Genomic DNA, 23988 nt, shown 5'->3' with positions numbered 1-23988 from the left:
ATGTTATAAATGTATTCAACAACCACCAGGGGATTTGTTTACATCTTAGTCTTTGGCCAGTTAAAGCCATAACTCAAAGCACAGTGAGGCATCATTTTATATTGAAGGGGTGAAAGCTTTTACATGGTATCATAGGCTATAACTAGGCTAAATAAATAGTTTTAAGCTATTGTCACAAGACTGACACCAATATATAAATCTGTAACATTACACCATGTTATGTGCAGTACATTTATTTTAAACATTATGGCCTTACGTTATATCAAATATGGATCTTCTGTGTCTGAATCTTGCTTTATATTTGTAGAACTGTTTGTTGGCTGCTTAAATGTGATTATGTAGGCTATTATTCTAGTGAGTTTGTCATAAATCAGTTTAGGCCTATTGCTAATGCCAACATGAACAATAACACCTAAATATTCAGTTTAAGGTTGTTGTTTTTTTCTTAAACAATTAGCCAATTAGTTTAAGAGAGAGAAATGTTGATCTTTTTGAACGTCATAAATATTTGAATCTGTGAATATATACTGTATATTTTCAGCATGGCATGAATCTGCTTTTACACCATCATATGAAAGCTAAATTAATCATACATTGTTGTACAGTGGTGTGAAAGTTAAGAAAGGCCCCTAAAAATTCAAAATTAGAGGTCTGAACTGATTTAAGTGAAAATCTGGAACACATCCTCACTGTAAAGTTGGGGGGGGGGGTGAATGATATAGACAAATATGTGTTAAATATGTTACTTTTCCGGAGCTATACATTTATTTATATAGGCCTGCAGTCTTTATGGGAGTGGAAACATTTCTCTTTGTGTGTTTCTGTGAAGTAATTGATTTTCGCTCATCCTGATGCTTGTCCCATTAGGATTCCCCAACCGGAGGTCCTCCGTGTGTATACCGGGTGATCATCAGTCAGGCTTCAGTGCAGGTAGCCTATCTGTCCTGTCCAGTAACAGCAGCTGCAGTGTCGAGAGCGCTGTGCTGCCGCTGCATGTGTCTCAGTGTTCGAGGCTACACTAACTCCTCCAACCTAATTAAAAACCTCCCTCAGAAAACTCCGCATGTGGTTTCCTCCTCCTGCCCTCTCAACAACTGCAATGAAGGAATGTATCCGTTTGTTCTGAAGTCGCACTGATCACAGAAGAAATGTGGTCTCTCGGCTGACTTTTCCCCCGCGTCGAGTGAACATCTGAGTGAACCGGACCTGTCGATTCTCCCTGGCGACTCCTGCAGCATCCTCCAAAAAAAAAAAAAAAAAAAAAAAAAAAAAATCTTTTTGTTTGTTAAATCTCACACGGGACAGCGACTGAGCGCAGGCTGAATACATGGATAATAACGCTGCGAATTCGGAGAAATCTCAACTGATACACGAGAAGAGTGCGAAAATGTATTCTCTAAAACTACAAAGGTGGGAACATGTTTGATTTCATTGCAGCTGCATGCATGAAGAATGATGCTGCATGTTGGCAAAGTTACCTGTACGAACGTAATGTTAAATTTGGCATGCGATTTCAAAACATGTAGCCTGTTTAGGACCAAATAACAACTGTTTTAATCATGTCAAGTTCAGCAGCACCAGCACGTCTGTTTCTCTGTGATATTTGTGAGGGGGAAATCCAAAAAGTGAATATTTTGCAGTCGGATCTCTGCCGAAATAATCCCGGCTTGTTGCTGTATATAGTTGATATATATATGTTACTCTTGTGTGTAACGTAGCCTATAGGCCTACGTCTGGTGGGAGCCGTTGTTACCGTGGTGCATGGTGAGCAGGCTGCCGCTATAGCTCTTATAGCGGGCTGTTTTATGTGAATGAGCAAATTCATTTCCACGCTTGGCTTGTTTCTGGACAGCCTGTGACAAATGGCCCCGGGGGCCAGCTCACTGAGCAATGCTAAAAACTCTTCATCTGTCATTAGGGAAGGCAAGAAGCAAGCTCCATGCACGTCCAGTATGCATGGGGACGGAACGGAACAGGAAAAGAACAGAGACAATAACACAGTATACATTATATTATACCTACACGTGAAAAACCGCAACTACAAAGTAAATCCAGAGCGGTTTATATTTCTGTAAGTTATATGAGAAAATATTTGGCAAGGACATTCAGAAAGAAATTGACCTTTCAAAAAAAAAAAAAATTGGCCTATAATACCATACCATAAAGATAAAATGTATATTTTTATAAGATTAAAACAGAATGCTAAATCAAGAAAGTCAACTGTCATGTTCCCTGTTCTGAAAAACGATAGAAATCAGTTTGTAAGTCTGATTCATAGATAGCCAATACACGTTTTTTTAATTAATGCACACAAAATAATACGTGCATTTAGGAGCTATAATCCTAAAACTCAAAAAAAGTAAATAGGCATGAAGTTACAATACAAATACAGCCTATATATGCAGTTTTAAAAACGAATAATTAAATGTATAGGCCTATGATTCTGTGCAGGTTTTTCCGTCACCAAATGTCGCAAATAAATTTCCCGATTATATGAACAGAACATTGTGCAGCAGAGACTCCTCAGATGTGCTGGTCCGACATGAAAGCAGCTGCTGCAGAAACAGCCAACAACCTTCTCCATGTCTGATAGCAGCAGGCCTCTTGATGCGTCTGTGTTCATCCATCTAATCGATACCCTTTTTAATGCTGTGAATTGATCCCTCTGATAAACGCTCTCATATCAGCTGTCTTTACAGCTTTTTTTTATTTAATTTTTTTGCTTTTTAGAGCCATTCGCGTTACAAAGATGTGAACTGACAAGCAAGAGAGCGAGGAGGAAATACAAACGATCATTGACATTATTATTATCAGGTTGTTGTTGCAGCAGGCATTTAGGCCTCTGAAAAATCCTGATCATCAGGAAATTCATTTCTATGAATGAATTAAATTATTATTCAGAGAGAGGCGATGTGCAAGTGCTGTTGTGTGTTTATTACTGCGCGCGCGTGTGCGTGTGTGTGTGTGTGTGTGTGTGTGTGTGTGTGTGTGTGTGTGTGTGTGTGTGAAAGAGAGAGGTAGAGAGAGAGCAGAAGAGAGATGTGCATATGGCATCACATTTGGGATTTCATGCGCCATTTGCACCGTGTGTGTGTGTGTGTGTGTTTACTGTGTCATCTTCAGCGTTTTTTTCCCAGCTGGCAGCAAAGTGTGGTTTAAGTCACTCCTTGTTCACATTTAGGCCCGATATATATATGTGTATATATATATATATATATATATATATATATATATATATATATATATATATATATATATATATATATATATATATATATATATAAGAAATAATCTATATAATAGTTTTTCAGAATCGGACCCATTTTTCACTGCCCCTTTCTGACGAGGCATTCTTTATAAAGGGTTTATAACATGTACTTATTAATGCTTTATAGATCAGTTATGAGCCATTAAGAACTACCCAGGTATGTGGCAAAGTCCCTTAGGCTTTAGAGTCATTCTAAAACGATAAGTTAATTAATAAAATAGTCAATCAACACAAACCAGCAAATATTTTAATAAATGTTGAATCATTTCAGTAATTTTTCAAGCAACAATGTAGCTATGTTGCTGTGAGGATCTGGTAAACTATAATGTCCATTTCTCTCTACTTTCTAATATTTTTACAGAAAAATAAAACCAATTGGTAGGCTACATTAATTGATAATACAAATTATCATAGTTGCAGCCATAGCCACATGTTTAAAAAATATCATTAATTAGAGCTCATCAAAGCCATCAGGAAAAGTTTGTTATACACTTTAATAAGTCATTAATAAAGAGTTGATTAATCCATCACGCCTGTGTTTCCAAATGTTAATAAGTTGGTCCAGAATCAGCCGACCACTGCAGAGCATCTGGGCTCCAGATGTTCCGCAGTGGTCGGCCGGTCACTTGAAGGAGTCTTCATGATGATAATGAGCTAAAAAGACTGGGGCTGATTATTTTATTGATCTCCTGGGTATTTTCTGAAACGATTAATCATCTGATCTATAAAATTGTAAAAAATATATGCTCGTCACAAGTTCCCCGAGACCAAGGTGATACCTTCAAATGTCTTGTATTGTCTTGTCCAGAACCTTACTATCATAGAAAAGAAATAAAACAGAAAATATTCATTTTTTAAAGAAGCTGGACATAGAGAGTTTGGCCATTTCTTGCTTGAAAAAAAACCCTTTAATATGATTAATCCATAAAATTAATCCATTTCTACATTTTATTGATTGACTCACTGATTAGTAGGATTTGGCAATCGAGAACCGATTCCTACTTGGAATTTACGATTCCAGTAGAATAGTTTAAATCCTCTAAATGATTCCCAGGCCAGGCGCTTGTTGTGTTGCAGCCTTGGAGCACAGTAAGCAGCGCTCTAGTCTGGCTTTATTTTACATTGAAAAAGCTGTAAAACTGCAAACCAACATTGAATCAAAATAAACTTTCCTCTTATTTGTGAAAATAGGCATGTGACTCGTTTCAACTCCACCCCTCAAAGAATCGGAATCGAGAATCGATAAGAACCGGAATCGAAAGGAAGAATCGAATTGGAATCAGAATTGTTAAAATCCAAATGATGCCCAACCCTACTGATTAGTTGACTAATTGTTGCACAGGGCACACCTTAAGAAGACAAATCCACACCGGCAACAACCTGGCAATATCTATATCTATCTATCTATCTATAACCATAACACCAGATACTGACAGTATATTTAGACAGATTTGTGAACAATATTTGAGAGAAATAAGCCTTTTGTGTACATACGTAGAAAAAGTCTTAGATCTTTGAGTTCAGCTCATGAAAAATGGGGGCAAAAACCAAAGGGTTGCGTTTATAATTTTGTTCAGTGTAACTTAAGATTCCTCATGACTTTTCCAAACAGATCATAATCATTGAACTCTCTCCCAGATAAATATGAGCGTCAAACACTTCATTTCCTGCATTCTGGTTAAAAATTATGCAACAATTTGTGTAGCACACGTAGACACATTAACTGTTTTCCGTCAGATCGTTCATAGATCTCAGCTTCAATTCACCGTGAAAGAAAGAAAGCAAGCAAGAAAGAAAGAAAAAAGACTGAGGGACTGTGCTTTGCAACACAAACGTGCACTGCAAATTTTAGATGCACGGTCCATTATATGTATATAGGGCCTATATGTGTCTGAACATATTTACGGATAAGAAGGATATAAACATGTTTGAGCCCCCTGAATGATTATTTTTACCTCTATTTGGGAAGTGGGTTGTCTTTCATATTTTTTGAGGGGGAACAAATCTACCTCTTCTAAATATTAGGGGGGACATATCCCCTGCATCCCCCCCCTCCCAAACTCTATGCCTATGCTGGCTGCAGACCTTTGGGTTTCTGCCAGGCCAGAAGGCTCCAGGGAGTCACTGCTCCTGACATCCCGTCACCTTCATCCGTCTGTCCTGGGAGAGAGATCTCTCCTCAGTCTCTCTTCCATTTCTGTTTTTACCAGTTAAAGGGGTTTGTTTGGGGAGTTTTTTTCTTATCGGAAACAAGGGTCAAAAGAGACGGAGGGTGGCGTATGCCGTACAGATTGTAAAGCCGTCACTCTCTCACTCACTCTACCACACACTCCCCACACAAACACACACGCCGGGCCTGCTATTCTCTTAAAGAGGTCGATGCTCGCACCAACGCACATAGTATAAACTTCAGGCCACTTACGTAGGCTACGGTCGAAAGCTCTGCGTGGAGCCTCCGCCGAACCATAAATCACGCTTTATACCCGAGTGAGCAGAGTTCGAGTCCCATTTGAAAATAAAAGTAGACAGCGAGGTTTTTTTAAATTCTTTATTTATTGGACAATGGGAATATTACAGTTCAGGAAGTGTACATAGATAATACATGAACTCAAGGTATCTCCTCTCATTGCCCTTTTTTTCTGTCCCTTCTATATCTCACAAACATTTCAGAACTATTTGACAAGAACAAGGGATGTAAAGGTTATAGCATATTTACCACATAAGGATTTGTCAGATAACATATGAAAATAAAAAAGGAAAAGGAAAAAGATAAGAAAACATGTTTAAAGAGAGAGTGGTATCGATTTTTTCACCTCACTCTCAGCAAGAATGTGAAAAGGCACATTTCCCAAAATTTTGTTCCTTTAAGAGAAGATATAGACAGTAAAAGGGAGAGACAATTCAGTACATATACTGTGCAAAAAAGATTTACAAAAAAAAATAACATGGAAAAATGTTAACTTTGTGTCACCTGACAATCACATAGACTGGATGTTTGTCAAATCAGGGCTAAAATAACAACAGTAATAATATGATGATTATTGTCATCATCATTGGATCAACACTTATTTAGTCTATATCCACGACGTTCCACGGCTCCGGTGCCGCCGAAAATTCCACCAAATACCCCTCATTTCGGCCGGATGTCCGTTACCTTCGCTTTCTTTGTGTTGTGATTTTAAACTCCGGTTGATTTCTGAGGACTATGGTTAACTGCTCCTCAGATCTCTGCAGGGTAAATCCAGACAGCTATCTAGACTATCTGTCCAATCTGAGTTTTCTGTTGCAAGTCTAAAACAACCTTTGAACGTACACGTTCCACCAAAACAAGTTCCTTCCCGAGGCTATTTTGCAGAGGCACCCGGGTTCCGTCCGGCGCTTAGCATTGCCCAAGACGATTGTGATTGGTTTAAAGAAATGCCAATAAACCAAAGCACGTTTTTTTCTCCCATCCCGGAATGCTGTGTGGACTAGCCAGACCTTCCTCCACAGCGCTGTGGAGGAGGGTCCGGCAATGCGAGACTAACACTTATTATATAAAAAGACAAAACTTTGTTTATTTCTGCTCTGCAGCAATCCTCCTTTCTCCCTGCAGGCATTATGTTATAGGTTATGTCAGTTACATAAAATATTGCAAGGTGTGCTGATGCAGCAGAGCTGCAGCTGTAATTAAATGCTGGATGGTTATTGTTTCAGTGGACAGATCTTCTGAGGTCTCTTCATGTCATTTCACAGATCACTGAATATTCCCTCAGGTCCCTGCGGTGCTGACGCCGAGTGTCAACACTGCACACCTGCCCGGCGGGGTATTGACTAACACATGCACTCTGAATATTTCCAACATGTCCTCAGTGTTGTTATTATTTTTTGCCAACCAACAACTTAATGCAGCAGTTGATACAAACTTGATGGAACAGGATGATTGCTGCAGAAATATGCAAACCACCTACTGACATTTGACATTAAATACGAGTCGTACAGCAATACCAATAACCGTAAAGCTCTTTATTACCTTTGTATTGCTCATCAAAGAGGTTTATTCAGCAATTTTGTTAGTGTCGGTTGTATTTTTACAAGAGATAATGCAAGATGCACCAAACATGAAGCACGGCCTCTACATTTTGGCCATGTTAAGTTTGTTTCTGAGTGTTTATGTGGTTGTTTTTGGATATTTTGTACAAATATTTCAGAGAATACCTAGCCGTGTTTTTGCTTAGCTTGACTCAACTTTTTTGGTACTTTCTGTTTTCATTTTTCACTGCAGATAGTGATAGTGTAATGTATTGTATGGTGTAAAGCAGGCTGCTATTTTAAAAAAAAAAATCTGGGTCAAGTGAATAAAAAAATTGTGGTCGCCATTGACCGTAGCTTGGCTATTTAAAAATGGCGGGATTGTGCAGGATGTCGGGCTAGTCACGATTCCCTCGGACCAATCAGTGGTCTGCAGTGTTTTAACTCCACCTACTAGTATCAGCTCAGCCTGCTTGGAACCTCGACCGAGGTGGTGCCAAAGAAGTACCAGAACTCATGTCAATGGAAAACTAAAAAAGAGCGAGTCGAGCCATAGCATGTAGTGGAAAAACGACATTAGACTGTTTTGATTGTTTCTGTTTATCTGCAGATAGAACAATAAAATGCTGTTATGTTCAAATGTGAATTGTTAATAGTATGTGTGTGTGTGTGTGTGTGTGTGTGTGTGTGTGTGTGTGTGTGTGTGTGTGCTCTTATGTCCCAGTGGTATAATTGAACAGAATCCGTTTTCCACTTGGCTGATTCTTTTCAGCTTTGACATTGCCTAAGGTGTGTGTGTGTGTGTGTGTGTGTGTGTGTGTGTGTGTGTGTGTGTGTTGTGTGTGTGTGTGTGTGTGTGTGTGTGTGTGTGTTTGTGTGTGTGTGATAAAGGCTAATCATGAAACACTGGCTATCTCCCACGTGAAGTGTGTGATATAAAGTGTGTGTGCGTGCGGTTATCTCAAGTGGGCCTAAATTAGTTTTTTTCCACCTCATTAGCCACATCATCGCAGCTCCCCCCTCACTGCACATGACAAGAGCAGCAACCTAGGTGTGTGTGTCTTTCTGTGTGTGTTTGTGTCTCTCTACAGTAAGTGTGTCTATGGGTGTGTATGTGTGTGTGTGTGTGTGTGTGTGTGTCTCTGTGAGGGAAATGGAGAAGTCAGCGTTTTGTTTTGTCCTCATGATTACAATCCAGCTCAATGTATGTGTTGTCAGAGGTGAAGTATATCTACATGTGTAATTCTCAGGTTGAACACTAAATAGTTTAACCCTTAAAAACATCCCTTAATAGTCAGATATGCCTATGAATCTAAATATTATCAGTATTATGAGTAGTACTTAATGGCAGTAGGAAGAGACTGCTCTTGAGCCACAGCAGGGAACTGAAATCACTCTGCTACCGTGCTCGCCAACATGCTTAGTCACTCAAACAACTATAGGGGGGATTACCATGACATGTTGTACAGATATTCAGTGTATCCTCCTGACTTTGGGGATGCCAAGAAATGTTCAGCAACTGACAAATAAGCAGTGGTGGAAGATGTATTCAGATCCTTTACTTAAGTAAAAGTACTAACACTGTAAAAAAATACTCTGTTACAAGTAAAGGTTCTGCATTGAAAATGTCACATGTTACATAAAAGTATGTAAGTATCATCAAGAAAATATACTTAAAGGGCTGCAACACTAAAGGCTCTGTCTCCAAAGGTACAGAGTCTGGTGTGGGGGGGAATGGAGAGCAGGCCAGCGTCTGAGGACCGCAGGTTTCGGGGTGGGGTGTATGGATGGAGGAGGTCGGAGAGGTACTGTGGGGCCAGGGCATGGAGGGATTTGTAGGTGAGGAGGAGGATTTTATATTCGATGTGGGACCTAATTGGGAGCCATTGAAGGTGGATGAAGGTTGGGGTGATGTGCTGCCACGTCTTGGTGTGGGTGAGGACCCTGACCGCAGAGTTACATACTGGAGCCATATAGGACTCCATTGCATTAGTCCAAACAGGAGGTTATGAAAGCATGAATGATGGTTTCTACCACGGAGTCAGAGAGTGATGGCCGGAGTCTGGAGATTTTCAGATGAAAAAAGGTTGATTTTAGTGATGGATTTAATGTGAGCATGGAAAGAGAGGGTGGGGTCCAGGATTACACTAAGGTTGCGGACCTCAGAGGATGGGCAGATGGCGCACCCATCAACATCTAGGATGGGATCTCCATGGTAGTTTAATTTATAATAAAACATTGTGTTTTATAAACTACTTTACAATTAAGATTTTTGCACACAAAACACAAGTAAAGTAACTAGTAACTAAAGCTGTCAGATTCATGCGCAACTCACATCGTGTAGGGACTCACATCGTGCATTGACAGAGCCGTAAACTGTGTCGCAGCTCGCAGGGAGGAGAGCCGCCCGACGCAGCTCGGGAGACGTTCTCGGAGTTGCAGGGAGAGAGGAGGGACAGTTAGACCCAGCGTCAGTGGGTCAGCGGACCGCTAACGTTAGACCCAGCCAGCTGTTCAGCTCATTCTCTGTAACCGATGCAGCATAAAAGCACGGCAGAACCAGCAAGCCGGCCAGCCGGTGTTAGTTGGATCATTTTACTTCTATGGTTTTTAGCCTGGAATCAAGCCAACCAGCTACGAGATGAATCGTGACCATAAAACATTTGATTCGGCTTAAAAAAACATTTTGATAACGGCAAAAAAGGCAAAGGTACAAGACTGTGTAGCCTACGTAACTATCATAGACTTCAACGGTAGAAGCTCACTCTAGCCGTTCGCGGTTTTGCGGATACGATAAACATTTCCACGGTAACAGCGAGTTGGACCAATCAGAGACGTCTCTGTTACGCTTAGGAACAGAACAGATGAGTTTTAGGACAAGAGACATAAAGCCATCTTGGGTAAAACTGGGTTAAATTTTGTTACAAAATGTATAGTTAGGACCAGCTTGACACTAAAGTAAAGATGTCTAAATGCAAATCACCAAATCTGTGTTGATAGTAGGCTAGGTACCAGCAAATGTACTGAAATGTATCTTCTGTGTAAAAAGCAAAATGTAACAGGTATGTGTTGTTACAATTCCTCAATGGAGGAGGTCTGTCTTCATCCACACGCCCCACCTCACTGTCAGCATTAATCAATTTCACCTGTTTCTTCTTTACTGGATGATCGCGTCTCGCCATTCTTCCACTTGATTGTAATTCACTTTGTTAGGAGAAGATCTGTTTCCACTAAGTGTAGCTTTTATAAACAACACTGTGCTCTGCAGCAACATTTACTCCAAAAAAAAATCAATTCACTCAATGCCATATATATATATATATATATATATATATATATATATATATATATATATATATATATGCACTGTAGAAACCAAGGCTGTAACAGGGTGAACAAACACCCCAAAGCCAATATATCCCGCCACATTGTAAATCTGGCCTGACAAGCTGACATGTTGGCTAAAACATGCCAAAAGGTTCCCAAAAAATGTTTCTATTGCAAAAAAACTAATTCATCTCAAGTATTGGAAAGTAACTAAAACTAAAGCTGTCAGATTAATGTAGTGGTGTAAAAAGTACAATATTTCTCTCTGAAATGTAGCGGAGTACAAGTAGAAAGTGGCATGAAAAGAAAATACTCAAGTAAAGTACAAGTACCTCAACATTTGTACTTAAGTACAGCACTTGAGTAAATGTACTTAGTTACATTCCCCCACTGAAAGTCGATCTGTGATCAGCACAGTGAATAGCCACTGTCTCAGTTTGTTCTTTCTTTTGGTTATATGAATTTTGATATAATATTGAGGTCTTAAAATGTTCTGTAGACGACTACCAGACTAGTTTAAATACTGGTGAATCCACAATTAGAGGATCTTTTCCTCTGAGCAACAACCTTGACCTTGATGTTAGTAGAGAGACTTTCAAAAAGTCTGCAGTCATACTTCTGCCAGCTTGTCTTTGAAAGAAAACTTACTTCACTATAAAAGCCATCTTTGTCGAGAATTTGTAACATCTTTCATATTGTTTTGATGGCATAAGGTTTTATCGGTAAAAAAAAGACTATCCCTGGAAAAAATCGAAAAGTTTATGTGCTTTTATTTTGTTATGTTGTTATGTTGAGTCACCATACACAGAACTCTTCAAATCCTACACAGGAGCTTTATAAAGTGTTTAATTGGAAGTGGATGGACCATCTTTATCTTCATAAACACGTACCTTTCTGATTCCCTGCAGGTCCTTCCCAGACTCCAAAGAGCAATATCCCGACTTCCCTCTCAAGAATGGAGGCACGGCCGGTGCCATCGAGCTTAAGCGACCCGTCGGTGCCCACTGCCATGGTGCCAAAGCCCCGGCGTGTGACGTGAGCGGTGACAGGCTGCTGGCCAAAAGGAAGCTCTGCATCGCTTCGGCCGTGTGCCTCGTCTTCATGATTGGCGAGGTCATAGGTAAAAGTTTAGAAGCTCAAACCTCAGGGATGACAGAGAGCAGAAGGTCAGACTTTTGTATTTCTTTCTTACAGAAGTAAAAACATGATAAAAAGCACACATTTTCTGGTGCATCTAAATCTCATTTTTGAAGTAAGTAGGGTAAAAACAGCTATCTAACTATCTATGTGATTTATCATGTATCCTCCAAAAAAATCTGTTAATAAAAAAATATTTGAACACATTTTTAACAAATGCACACAAAATGAGGACTTAGTGCACACAACTTAGTACAGTACAATGAATCTGTCACTGCACATTCTCAAATCTTGATTTCCAGATTGATTGGTGCTCGCTTAATATTTTTGTCATAAATAAACTTAGACAGGTTTATGTCTGGTTTGTACAGCAGTGATCTGTTTTCACAAGGCTTGAGTGCTGCTTTATTAAATGTTTATACTGTATGAAAAACAACTATGGTATAAACATAATTTGCCGAATAGGAGGTGATTCTCATGCTTTACATTATATGGGTATAAGAAATTATTTCTAAAGTATACCATGCAACAGTGAAAACGTTCATATCACGCTGCCATAGTAGACAAAATTACTACTTCTGATGACAAAGGATCGACTTTCACAGACATTAATATCATCATAGTCTCGCTTTGCCAGACCTTCTTTCACAGCGCTGCGGAGGAGGGTTGGGGTAGTCCACACAGCATTCTGGGATGGGAGAAAAACGGTGCTCTGGTTTATTGGCATTTCTTTAAACCAATCACAATCGTCTTGGGCGGCGCTAAGCAAAATAGCCTCGGGACTTTGGTTAAAACAAGTAGTTTTAGTCGTGCGATAGAAAACTCAGATTGGACAGATAGTCTAGCTAGCTGTCTGGATTTACCCTGCAGAGATCTGAGGAGCAGTTAACCATAGTCCTCAGAAATCCACCAGAGTTTAAAATTACAACACAAAGGAAGCGGAAGGTGACGGACGTCCGGCCGAAAAGAGTGACATCCGGTGGAATTTCCGGCGGCAACGGAGCAATCTCAGAAGTGGAACATCTTGGATATAGACTAATATCATCATAATGGAAATACTGCAGTGCTGCTTTAGTCTTGAGTAGCTTCACATGTCTCTCTAACACAAAAAAAACTACAAAGAACAAAAAACGTTTTATTGCTAAGAGTATAAAATGGTGGCTCACATTCATTGGATGATTCCCCAGACGTTTATGATGAGAATATCACATCTCCTTTACCTGAGGCATTAAAGAGGATTTAAGTATAAAACATATCACAGTTTGTAGCTGCATTAAATCAAAGGTTTTATAAAGCTTTAAATGGCTCAGCTAGATGTAATAAAAAGGTGTTACAGTTGGTGACACTTTCCTCATCAGGAACTTTTTAAAGTCAGTTTTCTTGTCAGAAATTGGGTGTGTCTGGAGATTGTGCTACGATTTACCCAACATGTGGAAGCAACTTGATGCAGTAGTTTAAATTTTATATTGTTTAACCTACTTTACCAGTAATGTTATTACCTTCCAGGCAAAGATTCAGCTAAAAGTGCAACAGTTGTTTTAAGGTGCACCTCATACCCTTAAATGGCCTCCTCGACTCCTCCATTTGCGTCCCTCTCTCGAGTCTTATGCTGCGTTCCAGGCAACCCGTAACTCGTGTTTTCACAACCTTCTACCCGTGAAAGTGCCCTGGAACGGCAGTCAAACCCGTAACTTACTACCCGTGAACTCGTACCAGATCGTTGTTCTCCCAGTTACAGTTTTTGACGTCACACACACACATAAACAACAATGGCGACCCCTGTTGATGCTGTACAGACGCCGGTGATTAACGGTGAGAAATAGAAATAAATAGACATGAATAGGCAACGTAAAGTAATTCCACACATTGTAATCAAAACAATACACATATTACAGTATTGTGTACTACTACAGGTTATGTTTATTAGATGAAGCCCAAAATATGTCGCCGACTAGAAATTGCTAGTATCAGCTAGCGCTAGCTAACGTCGATGTTAGGTAGCCGCTAACGCTAGCTAGAAGGGTTTGTCGTGACTTTACCTGGAACGTTACCAAATCGTGAGTCGTGACTTGAAGTCGTAACTTACGGGCTAAAAATTGTGTCTGGAACGCAGCATTAGTCCCTCCCACTGAGGACTATGGGAGAGACGCAAGGAAATCATGGGAGGAGAGAGGAACCGAGCAAATGTGTTTTAGAGGGATGAGTCCTTTCCTCTGAAGCGTCAGCAACCTTCAGCTGCACGGCTCCCGGGAAGGCTGCTCTCGTGTATCCTCGCCTATAGCTCCTCGGTGATCCCTCCTCGATGCTCGTTCCTCAGTCCTTGGGCCAGAAATGAGAGGTTTGAGACGGCCTTCACCAAGGAGGGACAGAACAACTTCTGGTTCAGCCGAGGACCGAGGAGTCGAGGAGCTATCAAATAAGGGGGATGAGATGCACCTTTAGTTTGCAGATGTAAAGCGTGCCTCAGGATTGGTCAGAATGATTTTTTGAAGGTTTCTGTGAAGGTTCACAGTAATGATATTGTTATTTCCTGATTTCCTGCAGGAGGCTACCTGGCCCACAGCCTGGCCATCATGACTGACGCAGCCCACCTCCTGACGGATTTTGGCAGCATGATGGTGAGCCTGTTCTCCCTGTGGATCTCCTCCAGACAGCCCACCAAAACCATGAACTTTGGTTGGCACAGATCAGGTCAGGACAAGAGATAAGAGACACCTCTGAGTGGATGGATGGAGTGAAGAAAGAGGAAGATGAATGGATGCTTGGAAGCATGGATGGATGAACAATTTTGTACATTTATTTTGTTGCTGTACAAGTTTAAGAATCACAGAATAACAGACGGGTGGTGGAAGTCTGTGGTTAAAATCCTGATGTTTTAGTCCAGTCTGGAAGATATACAACCTGGTGCAATGCATCTCTCCTTGTTTGTGCATTGTCCCAAATAAAATGACATTACATTACATATGAAGGTGGCGTTATCAAGATGTCTACATCTGCAACTCTGCAATGCTGCTGCTCTTACTTTCTTTAAAGTGCTCATATTATGCTTTTTGGCTTTTTCCCTTTCCTTTATTGTGTTATATATCTTTTTGTGCACTTTATAGGTTTATAAAGTGAAAAAGCCCAAAGTCCACCCCAAAGGGACTTACCATCTCCAACAGAAAACACTGTTCACAAACTGCTCCAAACAGCTCTATTGTAGTCCAGCCTTTACTTCAGAGACAAACGTGGTCACTTTGTAACACACGTTATAATGCTCGCCTAGCTGCTAGCATGGCACGCCCTCATACTCTGCTTCTGACTGGCTAGTAGTCCTTACCTAGGTACTGTGTATGTGCGACTCCCAACAAATATGGAACAGAAGTGAGATGTCTCACTCTGTAGCTAAAACAGAGAGCTCAACACACAGGGTGAAAAGAGGAGCTGCAGCAATGTGCAGTACAACAAAAAGATGGTGTTTTTTTATTAAACCATGTAAACCTATTCTGATATAACCTCTAAATACAATAATGAACCTGAAAATGAGCATAATATGAGCACTTTAAAAAAGTGAACTCACTGCATTTCTAAAGTATATTTACAGTGATAAGTCACTCATATAAATAAGCTGCATTCAGAGCTGTGAGTGTGATGGTTAACACAACATTACATCTGGGCCTCTGTGTGTCTTGCGTGTCTCACACTAGTTTGTTGTCGGTTAATTAACTTCATGTCCCGCTGCGTGCGCTGTTCAGATAGAGGTGTGTAGAGAGTGTGATGAACTGTATACAGGTGATTAAGATCCCCCGCCTCTCCTCTCCTCTCTCCACAGAGATCCTCGGGGCATTCATCTCAGTCATTTCCATCTGGATCGTCACAGGGGCGCTGGTCTATTTAGCCATCGAGAGGATCGTACGCAACGACTACGAGATTGATGGCCATGTAATGTTAGTCACCTCCGGGTGTGCCGTCATCGTCAATATAATGTGAGTGGTTCTCCGCAGAATGGGTGGTGACATTGTACATTATGTCGCTATAATAAAGGCAAATATTACATTTGAAGCTGGCACACTTCATTCTACTTCAAAACTATGTTAACCTCAGCTTCAACGGGGAAACATTTGGAATTTCAGAAAGGAATACCAGGAGTTAAGATCCTGATATATACCTGAAAAAAAAATCCTCAGGAGAAGTTTGGTGTATATGTTGTGCGCTTGTATGTTCACCTACTGAAGACTATACTACGTACAAACTAAGATGCCTCATTAAATCCTCATTAACGCTTCAACTGGCACAGCTAAGTCTGACCTTATATAGGTGGATCAACTCTTAAACTGCAGCAATATCTTTAGATGCTATAGTGTGACTAAATATGTTATAGAATCAGTATGAATTAAGCTGAGTGCAGAGCCTAGAAACAAAAATGCGGGCGGTTTAACAAGCAGCATAATCAGACATCTAGACTTTCATCCAACAGGTGCAGAACATCAACTAAACTAAATGTCCAAGATCAATCATGCTCTTGTGCCTCAAAATGGCTGCGTGCAACAGATGTTTCTTCCTTGTCGCATAATGCAGAAATGGTTAGATCTGCACGTACAACACCTCAGATGTGATAAAATGGGTGACCAAGCGTCCGTATTTTACGCGATGGGAGTGAGAATGTATTGCAACATTGTGTTGTATTGGTAGCAAGTTCTTTCTTCCACCCTGAAAGATTGTGTTCTTTAAAAAAAGAATTGTTATTCTACTAAAATATATTTATAAAATGTATCATATTTGAAAGAGTAACAGAAGGAAAATAGAATAAATAGTATTTTATGACGATATGGTGGAAACTTTTTACTCAAGCACAGCACAGCAAAACAATCGAAAAAATGAATGGTCGAAAAAATCGATACAGCATAGTATCGCGATATTTTCCGTGGCAATACTGTATCGATACACAAACGCAGAGTATCGATCTATTATTATATTATGTTATATTATCAGTTTGTCTGCTTGACAATCCCATTTTGCAGCAATAAAATTGAAGTGAGATGAACAGAGAAATTCATCTTTTTAGATAAAACAGATGTTGACAAAATTTCCTTTGGGGACCTAATTTGAAATTGGGAAAAATTTGAAGTTGGAAAAAAGGTAATACATTGCAATATATCGCAGAATATCGCAATATGTTTAAAATCGCAATAATATGGTATCGTGAGGCCTCTGGTGATTCCCACCCCTACTATTTACTAACGTTAAGCAAAAGAATTATCAAAAGAACTCCCATTTCTATTCTTGCACACAATATATACTGTATATATTCAAGCACTTTCAATGGCCAATGTCTACTACAAAAACTGTTTTGAAGTGGAGTAAAAATTACAATATTTACATCTGAGATGTATGAGAGTAGAAGTTTAAAGATGCATAATAAGGAATTACTCAAGTAAAGTACAAGTACCTTGAAATTGTACTTGAGTAAATGTACATTCCCCCACTGAAAGTAGATCTGTGGTCAGCACAGTGAACAGCCACTGTCTCAATTTGTTCTGCTTTCTTTTGGTTATATGAATTTTGTTTTAATAGTAATGTCTTAAAATGTTCTGTAGACGACTACCTGACTAGTTTAAATACAGGTGAATCCAAAATTTTAAGATCTTTTCCTCTGAGCAATAACCTTGACGTCATTAGAGGGACTCCCAAACTGTTTGCAGTCATTCTAGAAACTAGTCCAGCTTGCTTCTTACAGAAAGCCCCTTTGTTTATACAAAAAGCCCCCTCAAATTCACCAACTTCCAGAATTTCAAGGACCCTTTGGAACCATTAAAGTAATACAAATCAGCTCCACCTTTATGAATTATTCTCGTCTCAGGAAAAAAAAAAAAAAAAAAAGTTAAAGTACCTGTTTCTTTCCGCAGCATGGCCTACATCCTCCATCATTCCACCACCTTCCACGGCCACGGCAGCGGCTACCACCAGATAGACGAGGGAGGCCAGAGCCCCGTCGCCCACGGCCACTCCCACACGCTCCTCGGTGGCCATAGCAACACGAGCGTCCGCGCCGCCTTCATCCACGTGGTGGGAGACCTGCTGCAGAGCGTCGGCGTCATGGTGGCAGCGATCATCATCTACTTTCGGGTCAGATATAGATCACATTCATGTTAGGGTGAGACCGAAATGTCAGTTTGATGATATTGGCGCATTGAATAAAAAATTCAATTATGATCCAATCGTCCCTTATGATGCAGTTTGACTCGAATAATCCTGGTTTAAGACAGGGTTTTGAGAGTTTATGGTTCATGGAGCTTTTCTATAAAATTCATGGGAATACACTGAACTCATTTTTACATTTTCAGGATCAAAATAGTCATTTGTTTGTATTAAAACTGAATATTCTTTGTATAATAGGCCTACATCTTAAAATACCATGCAGGGTTCAAATAATGAGTAATTTTAAAAGCATCAGGGTAATCCCAAGTATTGTCTTTTTTACGATGAAAGGGCTAAATATTTCATGGGAGATGTTCCTTTTTTCTTTTTCCTTGGATACTTTAATGCCTGCTGAAAACACCGTCTGACGACTCTTTAGAGTCTCCATAGTCTATATCCTTGACGTTCCACTTCCGGGATTGCTCCGGTGCCGCAGGAAATTCCGCCGGATGCATGTCTTTTCGCCGATTTCCATTTCCTTCCGCTTTCTTTGTGTTGGAATTCTAAACTCCTGTGGATTTCTGAGGACTATGGTTAACTGCTCCTCAGATCTCTGCAGGGTAAATCCAGACAGCTAGCGAGACTATCTGTCCAATCTGAGTTTTCTCTCTCACGACTATTTTGCAGCGGCTCTGCGCGGAGCTTAGTGCCGCCCATGACAATTGTGATTGGTTTAAAGAAATGCCAATAAACCAGACCACGTTTTTCTCCCATCTCCTCTGCTCCGCAGCATGTGGATGGTCTGGCATAGCGAGACTAGAGTCTCCATAACCTCTGTTCTCTCCTACAGCCCGAGTATAAAGTTGCAGATCCCATCTGTACGTTCCTGTTCTCCGTCTTTGTCCTCTGCACCACCGTCACCATCCTCAGAGACGTCTTCAGGATACTCATGGAAGGTACTTGACAATATTGATTTCACTGTTTTTTCTCTCATGTTTTCAAAATGTTCCGGTTGAGAGTAGCCTGGGAAAACCCTGACGAACTTCCAGCAAATTTGAGATTTGCTCTGCAAATCGGTCTTGCCAAGAGCCCACTCAAGCCCATTTCCAATTTTTCCAAATCGAGGCACCAATCACAACCGTTGAGGCGGGCTTTACACGATGACGATAGCGTAGCGAAAGCAAGCTGCTTTTTGTTTACATTTAACATGACGGCCACCGAAGCGCAGAAACCCGTTGATGCCGCTGTCGCTGCTACGTCACCCAGATCGTTGGTCTGATTGGTTGAAGGACTATCCAATTGCGCCCAGAGGCATTTGAGCGGCGTCCATTGGTGACACCCCTTTGGAAATGGGTTGTGAGTGAACCTTCCCCAGACCCACTCTCAGTTACAACTGAGAAGGGTCTGGTGTCAACCAGGCTAGGTTGAGAGAGGAGAATAATGAAAATGTTGTCTGATACTCAGGGTTTTTATTTGAACAATTCTGATTCCAATTCCGATTCTTCCTTTTGATTCAGATTCTTTGAGGGGTGGAGTTGAAACGGGTCACATGCTTATTTCACATAAGAGGAAACATTTTTATTCAATGGTGGTTTACAGTTTTACCGGGCTTTTTCAACGTACAATGAAGCCACACTTTAGAGCGCCGCTTACTGTGCTCCATGGCGAAAACACAAGTAGCGCCTGGAAGTACGGTGGCTGCTACAGAAACTTTGAACCGATGATGGGATTCAAAAACGAAAATGATTCCAATAAAAAAAGGATTCCATTGGAATCGTAATTTTTGGAACGATTGCAAGTTGGAATCGGTGCCCAATCCTACTAATACTGAGGGGGATAAAAGGTTTTTGCACAAAGTTAGAATAAAAAAAAATAAATAATAAGCCTGATGGAGATGCAAAGATTTCAGTCCAAAGCTGCCATTTCACCACCACAACAAAACCAGGATTTAGCACAAAAAAAGTGCACAGACCTCTTTGCTTTTGTGAACACTCATCGTTTCTTAAAGTTTCTGCAGAACAAAGAACCAGAACACAGATGGTCACATCCCGGGGACATCATACAATTTTCTCTTTCTCTTTGCACATCACTGCACTTCTGTGAGATGACCCTCCCAAAAGTAGAACCCCGGCCCGTGGCATCTTTCACAGCATTTAGTAATGACAGAAACAAGCCTGTGGTGTCAATGAACATAATGGAATGGAATCATTTTCATGCACATGTTATATGTACTTCAGTCGAGGCTTGTTAGACCTAATATAACTACTTGTTTAGTACAATAAAATATATTACAGGTTACCTGAAAAGTAGTCTATATCGACGACGTTCCACTTCCGGGATTGTTCAGGTGCTGCCGGAAATTCCGCCGGATGTCCCTTTTGGATGTCCTTTACTTTCCGCTTTCTTTGTGTTGGTGTTCTAACCTCCGGTGGATTTCTGAGGACTATGGTTAACTGCTCCTCAGATCTCTGCAGGGTAAATCCAGACAGCTAGCTAGACTATCTGTTTTCTGTTGCACGACTAAAACAACTTTTGAACGTACACGTTCCACCAAAACAAGTTCCTTCCAGAGGCTATATTGCAGAGGCACCATCATTGTGTCGGGCGCTTAGCCCCGCCCTCTAATTATACTACTGGTGTACATTAAGATGTATAAAAAATATCACAACCAGGCTTTTATTATCCTCATATTATGGGGAATATTGTGTATTAATTTATGGCCTCTTGTTTCCCAGGCTCTCCTAGAGGAATTGAGTTTAACTCGGTAAAGGAGGTGCTGCTGTCGGTGAAGGCTGTGAAGTCTATGCACTCTCTGCACCTCTGGGCCTTGACTCTGGGCCAGGCACTGGTCTCGGTTCACCTGGCCATAGGTAATGTGACATACTGATCTATGACCGACAAGTGAGTATGAGAAAGAAAGAATACTATGGAAACTATTCGGGCCATTAAGGGTCTAAAGATAGAGGAGGTTTGTACATTGTACAGATTGTTGTAAAGATTGTAAAAGAAAATGTGTGATTGGTTCCGGAGGTGAAAATTCCATTAATTTTCCCCATAAGGGTTTTGATTATTAGCCATAATGTCTAAACCAACCAAGGTAGACTCACCGCGAGCTACGGGATTGTCAAACAATAGTTTATGCTCCTGAAGAAATATAAGTGCCGCCCCCTGGTGACCCCCATCCCTTGGGGTAGAAGGCTGTCAGTCTGACAATTGTGATTTCCATTGGATCGGAGTACTGTCACTTGGCTGCCTGTTCTGCCAACTTTCCCAGCCCTTGTCACATGACCAATTAATGTTTCTATGACGACTATCCAAAATTCTGTGTGAATCTACAGTGAGGTATTAGTACTTTAATGAGCCAAGAAGAGAATAATGTAGAAATGAGATAAAAGTAGATCAACAATGTCTAGTAAAACACTCTCACAGTGTTCTTTTCCACTTTCTTACTTTGTGTCAGAGGAGGGTGCCGACGCTCAGTCTGTGCTGCAGGAGGCCACCGATCTGCTCAACACCAAGTTTGGTTTCCACAGCATCACCATCCAGGTGGAGCTCTACTCTGAAGACATGAGCCACTGCTCCCACTGCCAGGACCCCAGTGACTGATACGGGACCAGACTGGACCCAACATCCAGGAACATAGAGCGGCTCAGGCATTGTTTTTGCATTCTCTCTGGGTGAGCTGGAGCAGTGAGAGCTGCACTCACAATGTAGCTTCCTGTTAAAGGAGCCAAAAGCGCTTTATGGTAAATTTGTTGTGTTCGTCATTAAGTCACAAATCATCCATGTGTTGGTAGTAGAGTGCTGACGCTGGAGCTCCATGCTAACATGGAACTAATCTTGCAGTCCTCCCGTAAAGTTCCTAAAAAAAAAAGAAAAAAAAGGGGGTTGTATGGTACTCTAGTCCTCAAGGTTGCATGGAGCTTTTACCACATACTGGGACAGGTGCTGGCTTGCAAAGAAATCTATCAAAAAATAAAATAAAAGAAGTAAGAGAACAAGAGTCCTAATGGATAACAGTTTTTTCTAAAATGTCAGCCTGTCCTAAAAAATGATGCAACAGAACCATATAACCTCCCTCCATCTCACCTCATTGACATCTGAAATTCTGAGCCCAAACACAAGATCGCACTACAGTACTCATTAAAGCTATATGTAACTTTTTTTCCGCACTTAGAAATGTCTAAAACAACAAAACCCATGCTATGTATTTTGTTGTGTACTTATCCAAATGTTTCCAACAATGTTCAAACCCAGAGAAACCTGTCGTTTCATTCAAGGTAATGCTCCGTTACAGTTGGTCGCCTGTCGCTGGCGTCAAATCCCCTTTGTGCAAGCGTCAGCGTTGTGGCCGTCTGCCAGAAGCTGTCATAAATTGGCTTATTATCCTGTTTTGAGCCACATTTTTAAGATATACTTTTTAGATCTTGGTGATCTATTTCTAACCGGATGAAAGATTTTAGTCATCGGACATCTGGATCTTAAGTTTTCAGTGAAACAAGCTGAGCAAATGTTAGCGGAAGCTCGGCTCGCGGCCCCTTTCGCAGACAAGCCGAACAGCATTGGAGAAACAGTATTTTAAAGCAAAACTGCTTTATCCAGTGTTTTTACTGGGGATGCACCAAATCCAGATTTCTGGGGTTCGGCCAAATACCAAAACCACTGGTTATGATTCTGCAGAATCCGAAACCAAATACCGAATCCGACTCCCAGGGCTAGCAAAGCTGGTAATGGTCGTCTGGTTAAGACAAGTTTTTAGCTGTGACTGTCCTTCCTTTGCCGTACCTGAAGTTGCTGCATTTTGGCTGCTGTCTGTAGATTCCTTCATGCACTTCTTTCGGATGTTTCATACCAAATGTTTTAACAGCGGTGATGTTGTGTATTGTTTAGGGTCCTCGCCACCACGAGACAAATCGGCATTGCAAATTGAACATGTAGCTGGACTTGAATCGCCTTCTTTTGACTGAAAGTACTGCCAAACAGCACTTTTTCTGCTCACGAATTCCATTTAAATTTTTTCACAGCCTACTCCATTGAGTGGTCCACCTACGTAAACACCTTCCCGTAATTTACACTTGCGTAGTGCAAGCGTAGGGTTCAGTGGAAAAAAATTCTAAGGTTCAGCAGAAACCGAACCCCGTCAAAAAGCCCAATAATCGGCCGAATCTGAATCCTGGATTCGGTGCATCCCTAGTTTTTACCGGATTTAAAAACCGAGAGGAGAATTCTGCCGATAATTCAACTTCCGGGACAAACCTCCCGAACAATGAACGCTGAAGGAATCCTAACTGGGAGAAGCTCACTACAATGACGGCATTTCTTTGTCTTTTGTTATTGTTTTGATTGCGGCAGGTAATTACATATTGTACGTTTTAAGATAAATGAGAAAACCTTTCTATAACAGGGAAATTTTTTCACCAGACTCGCTCTCTAGCTCGCGGCTAGTTTACGTTACAGACCTTTTTACAAACACAATAACGAAAAGTGCATTTTACTTGCACTTGAATGTGTTCTTCATGTTTGTCCAGACAAGAAGTTCTGGGTAATACACCACCATAAAGTTTGCATTATTACGAACCAAGAGGAGCAGCAAGGGTCCATCTTGAATGAGCACCCTTTTGAAGCACAAAAGTAGAAATAGGAAATGATAATATAAGCACACATGTTTTTTTATTTTATGTTTGACATCTAGATTACTCAAAATATAAAAAGTTTATATTTACGGTCTACTATTTGCAGTCTCTCCCAGTCGGATAAAAGTAGCTGCTGCTGGTTGAAAACACTGCCTGATTTGTATTTCCTGTAAATTAAGGACAACTGCCAGATATAGGACCACACATACGTACTTTACTAATTATTTCCTACTGTAACTTCAAGGGTCAATGGTTCTTTATTGTCATTCTACCATGTCTACATGTATAATGAAAGTAAGTCCTCAGGTCTCGGCCTCAATCTAAATGTTCTAAAGTGCATGATGTTGTAGTATAAGTCCAGTGCAACCATAAATACACATTACAACAGACACTAAAATCCTACTAATAAAATCCTGAATAACAAGGCAGGAAAAACTATAAAGCAACACTGCATATATATATATGAAAAACAGCATATTAAGATGCAGAAGGCAT

The 23988-nt window shown here is 40.6% G+C and overlaps 1 protein-coding gene across 1 annotated transcript; it reads left to right on the top strand.

Annotated features, from left to right (window-relative positions):
* The first annotated feature begins 958 nt into the window (after window positions 1-958).
* On the top strand, window positions 959-22567 carry slc30a2 (solute carrier family 30 member 2). Its single transcript, XM_031316234.2, has 8 exons — window positions 959-1410; window positions 11515-11726; window positions 14288-14434; window positions 15555-15708; window positions 17629-17848; window positions 18711-18816; window positions 20596-20730; window positions 21321-22567. Exons 1-8 carry the CDS (start codon window positions 1328-1330, stop codon window positions 21464-21466), a joined length of 1203 nt encoding a protein of 400 aa, XP_031172094.1. The 5' UTR covers window positions 959-1327; the 3' UTR covers window positions 21467-22567.
* The last annotated feature ends 1421 nt before the right edge of the window (window positions 22568-23988 follow it).

Source organism: Sander lucioperca, chromosome 19 (genome assembly GCF_008315115.2).
Source record: "Sander lucioperca isolate FBNREF2018 chromosome 19, SLUC_FBN_1.2, whole genome shotgun sequence".
Classification (NCBI taxonomy): Eukaryota; Metazoa; Chordata; class Actinopteri; order Perciformes; family Percidae; genus Sander; species Sander lucioperca.
Note: the sequence above shows the minus strand (reverse complement) of the source record. Positions and strands in the feature narration are given on the sequence as shown.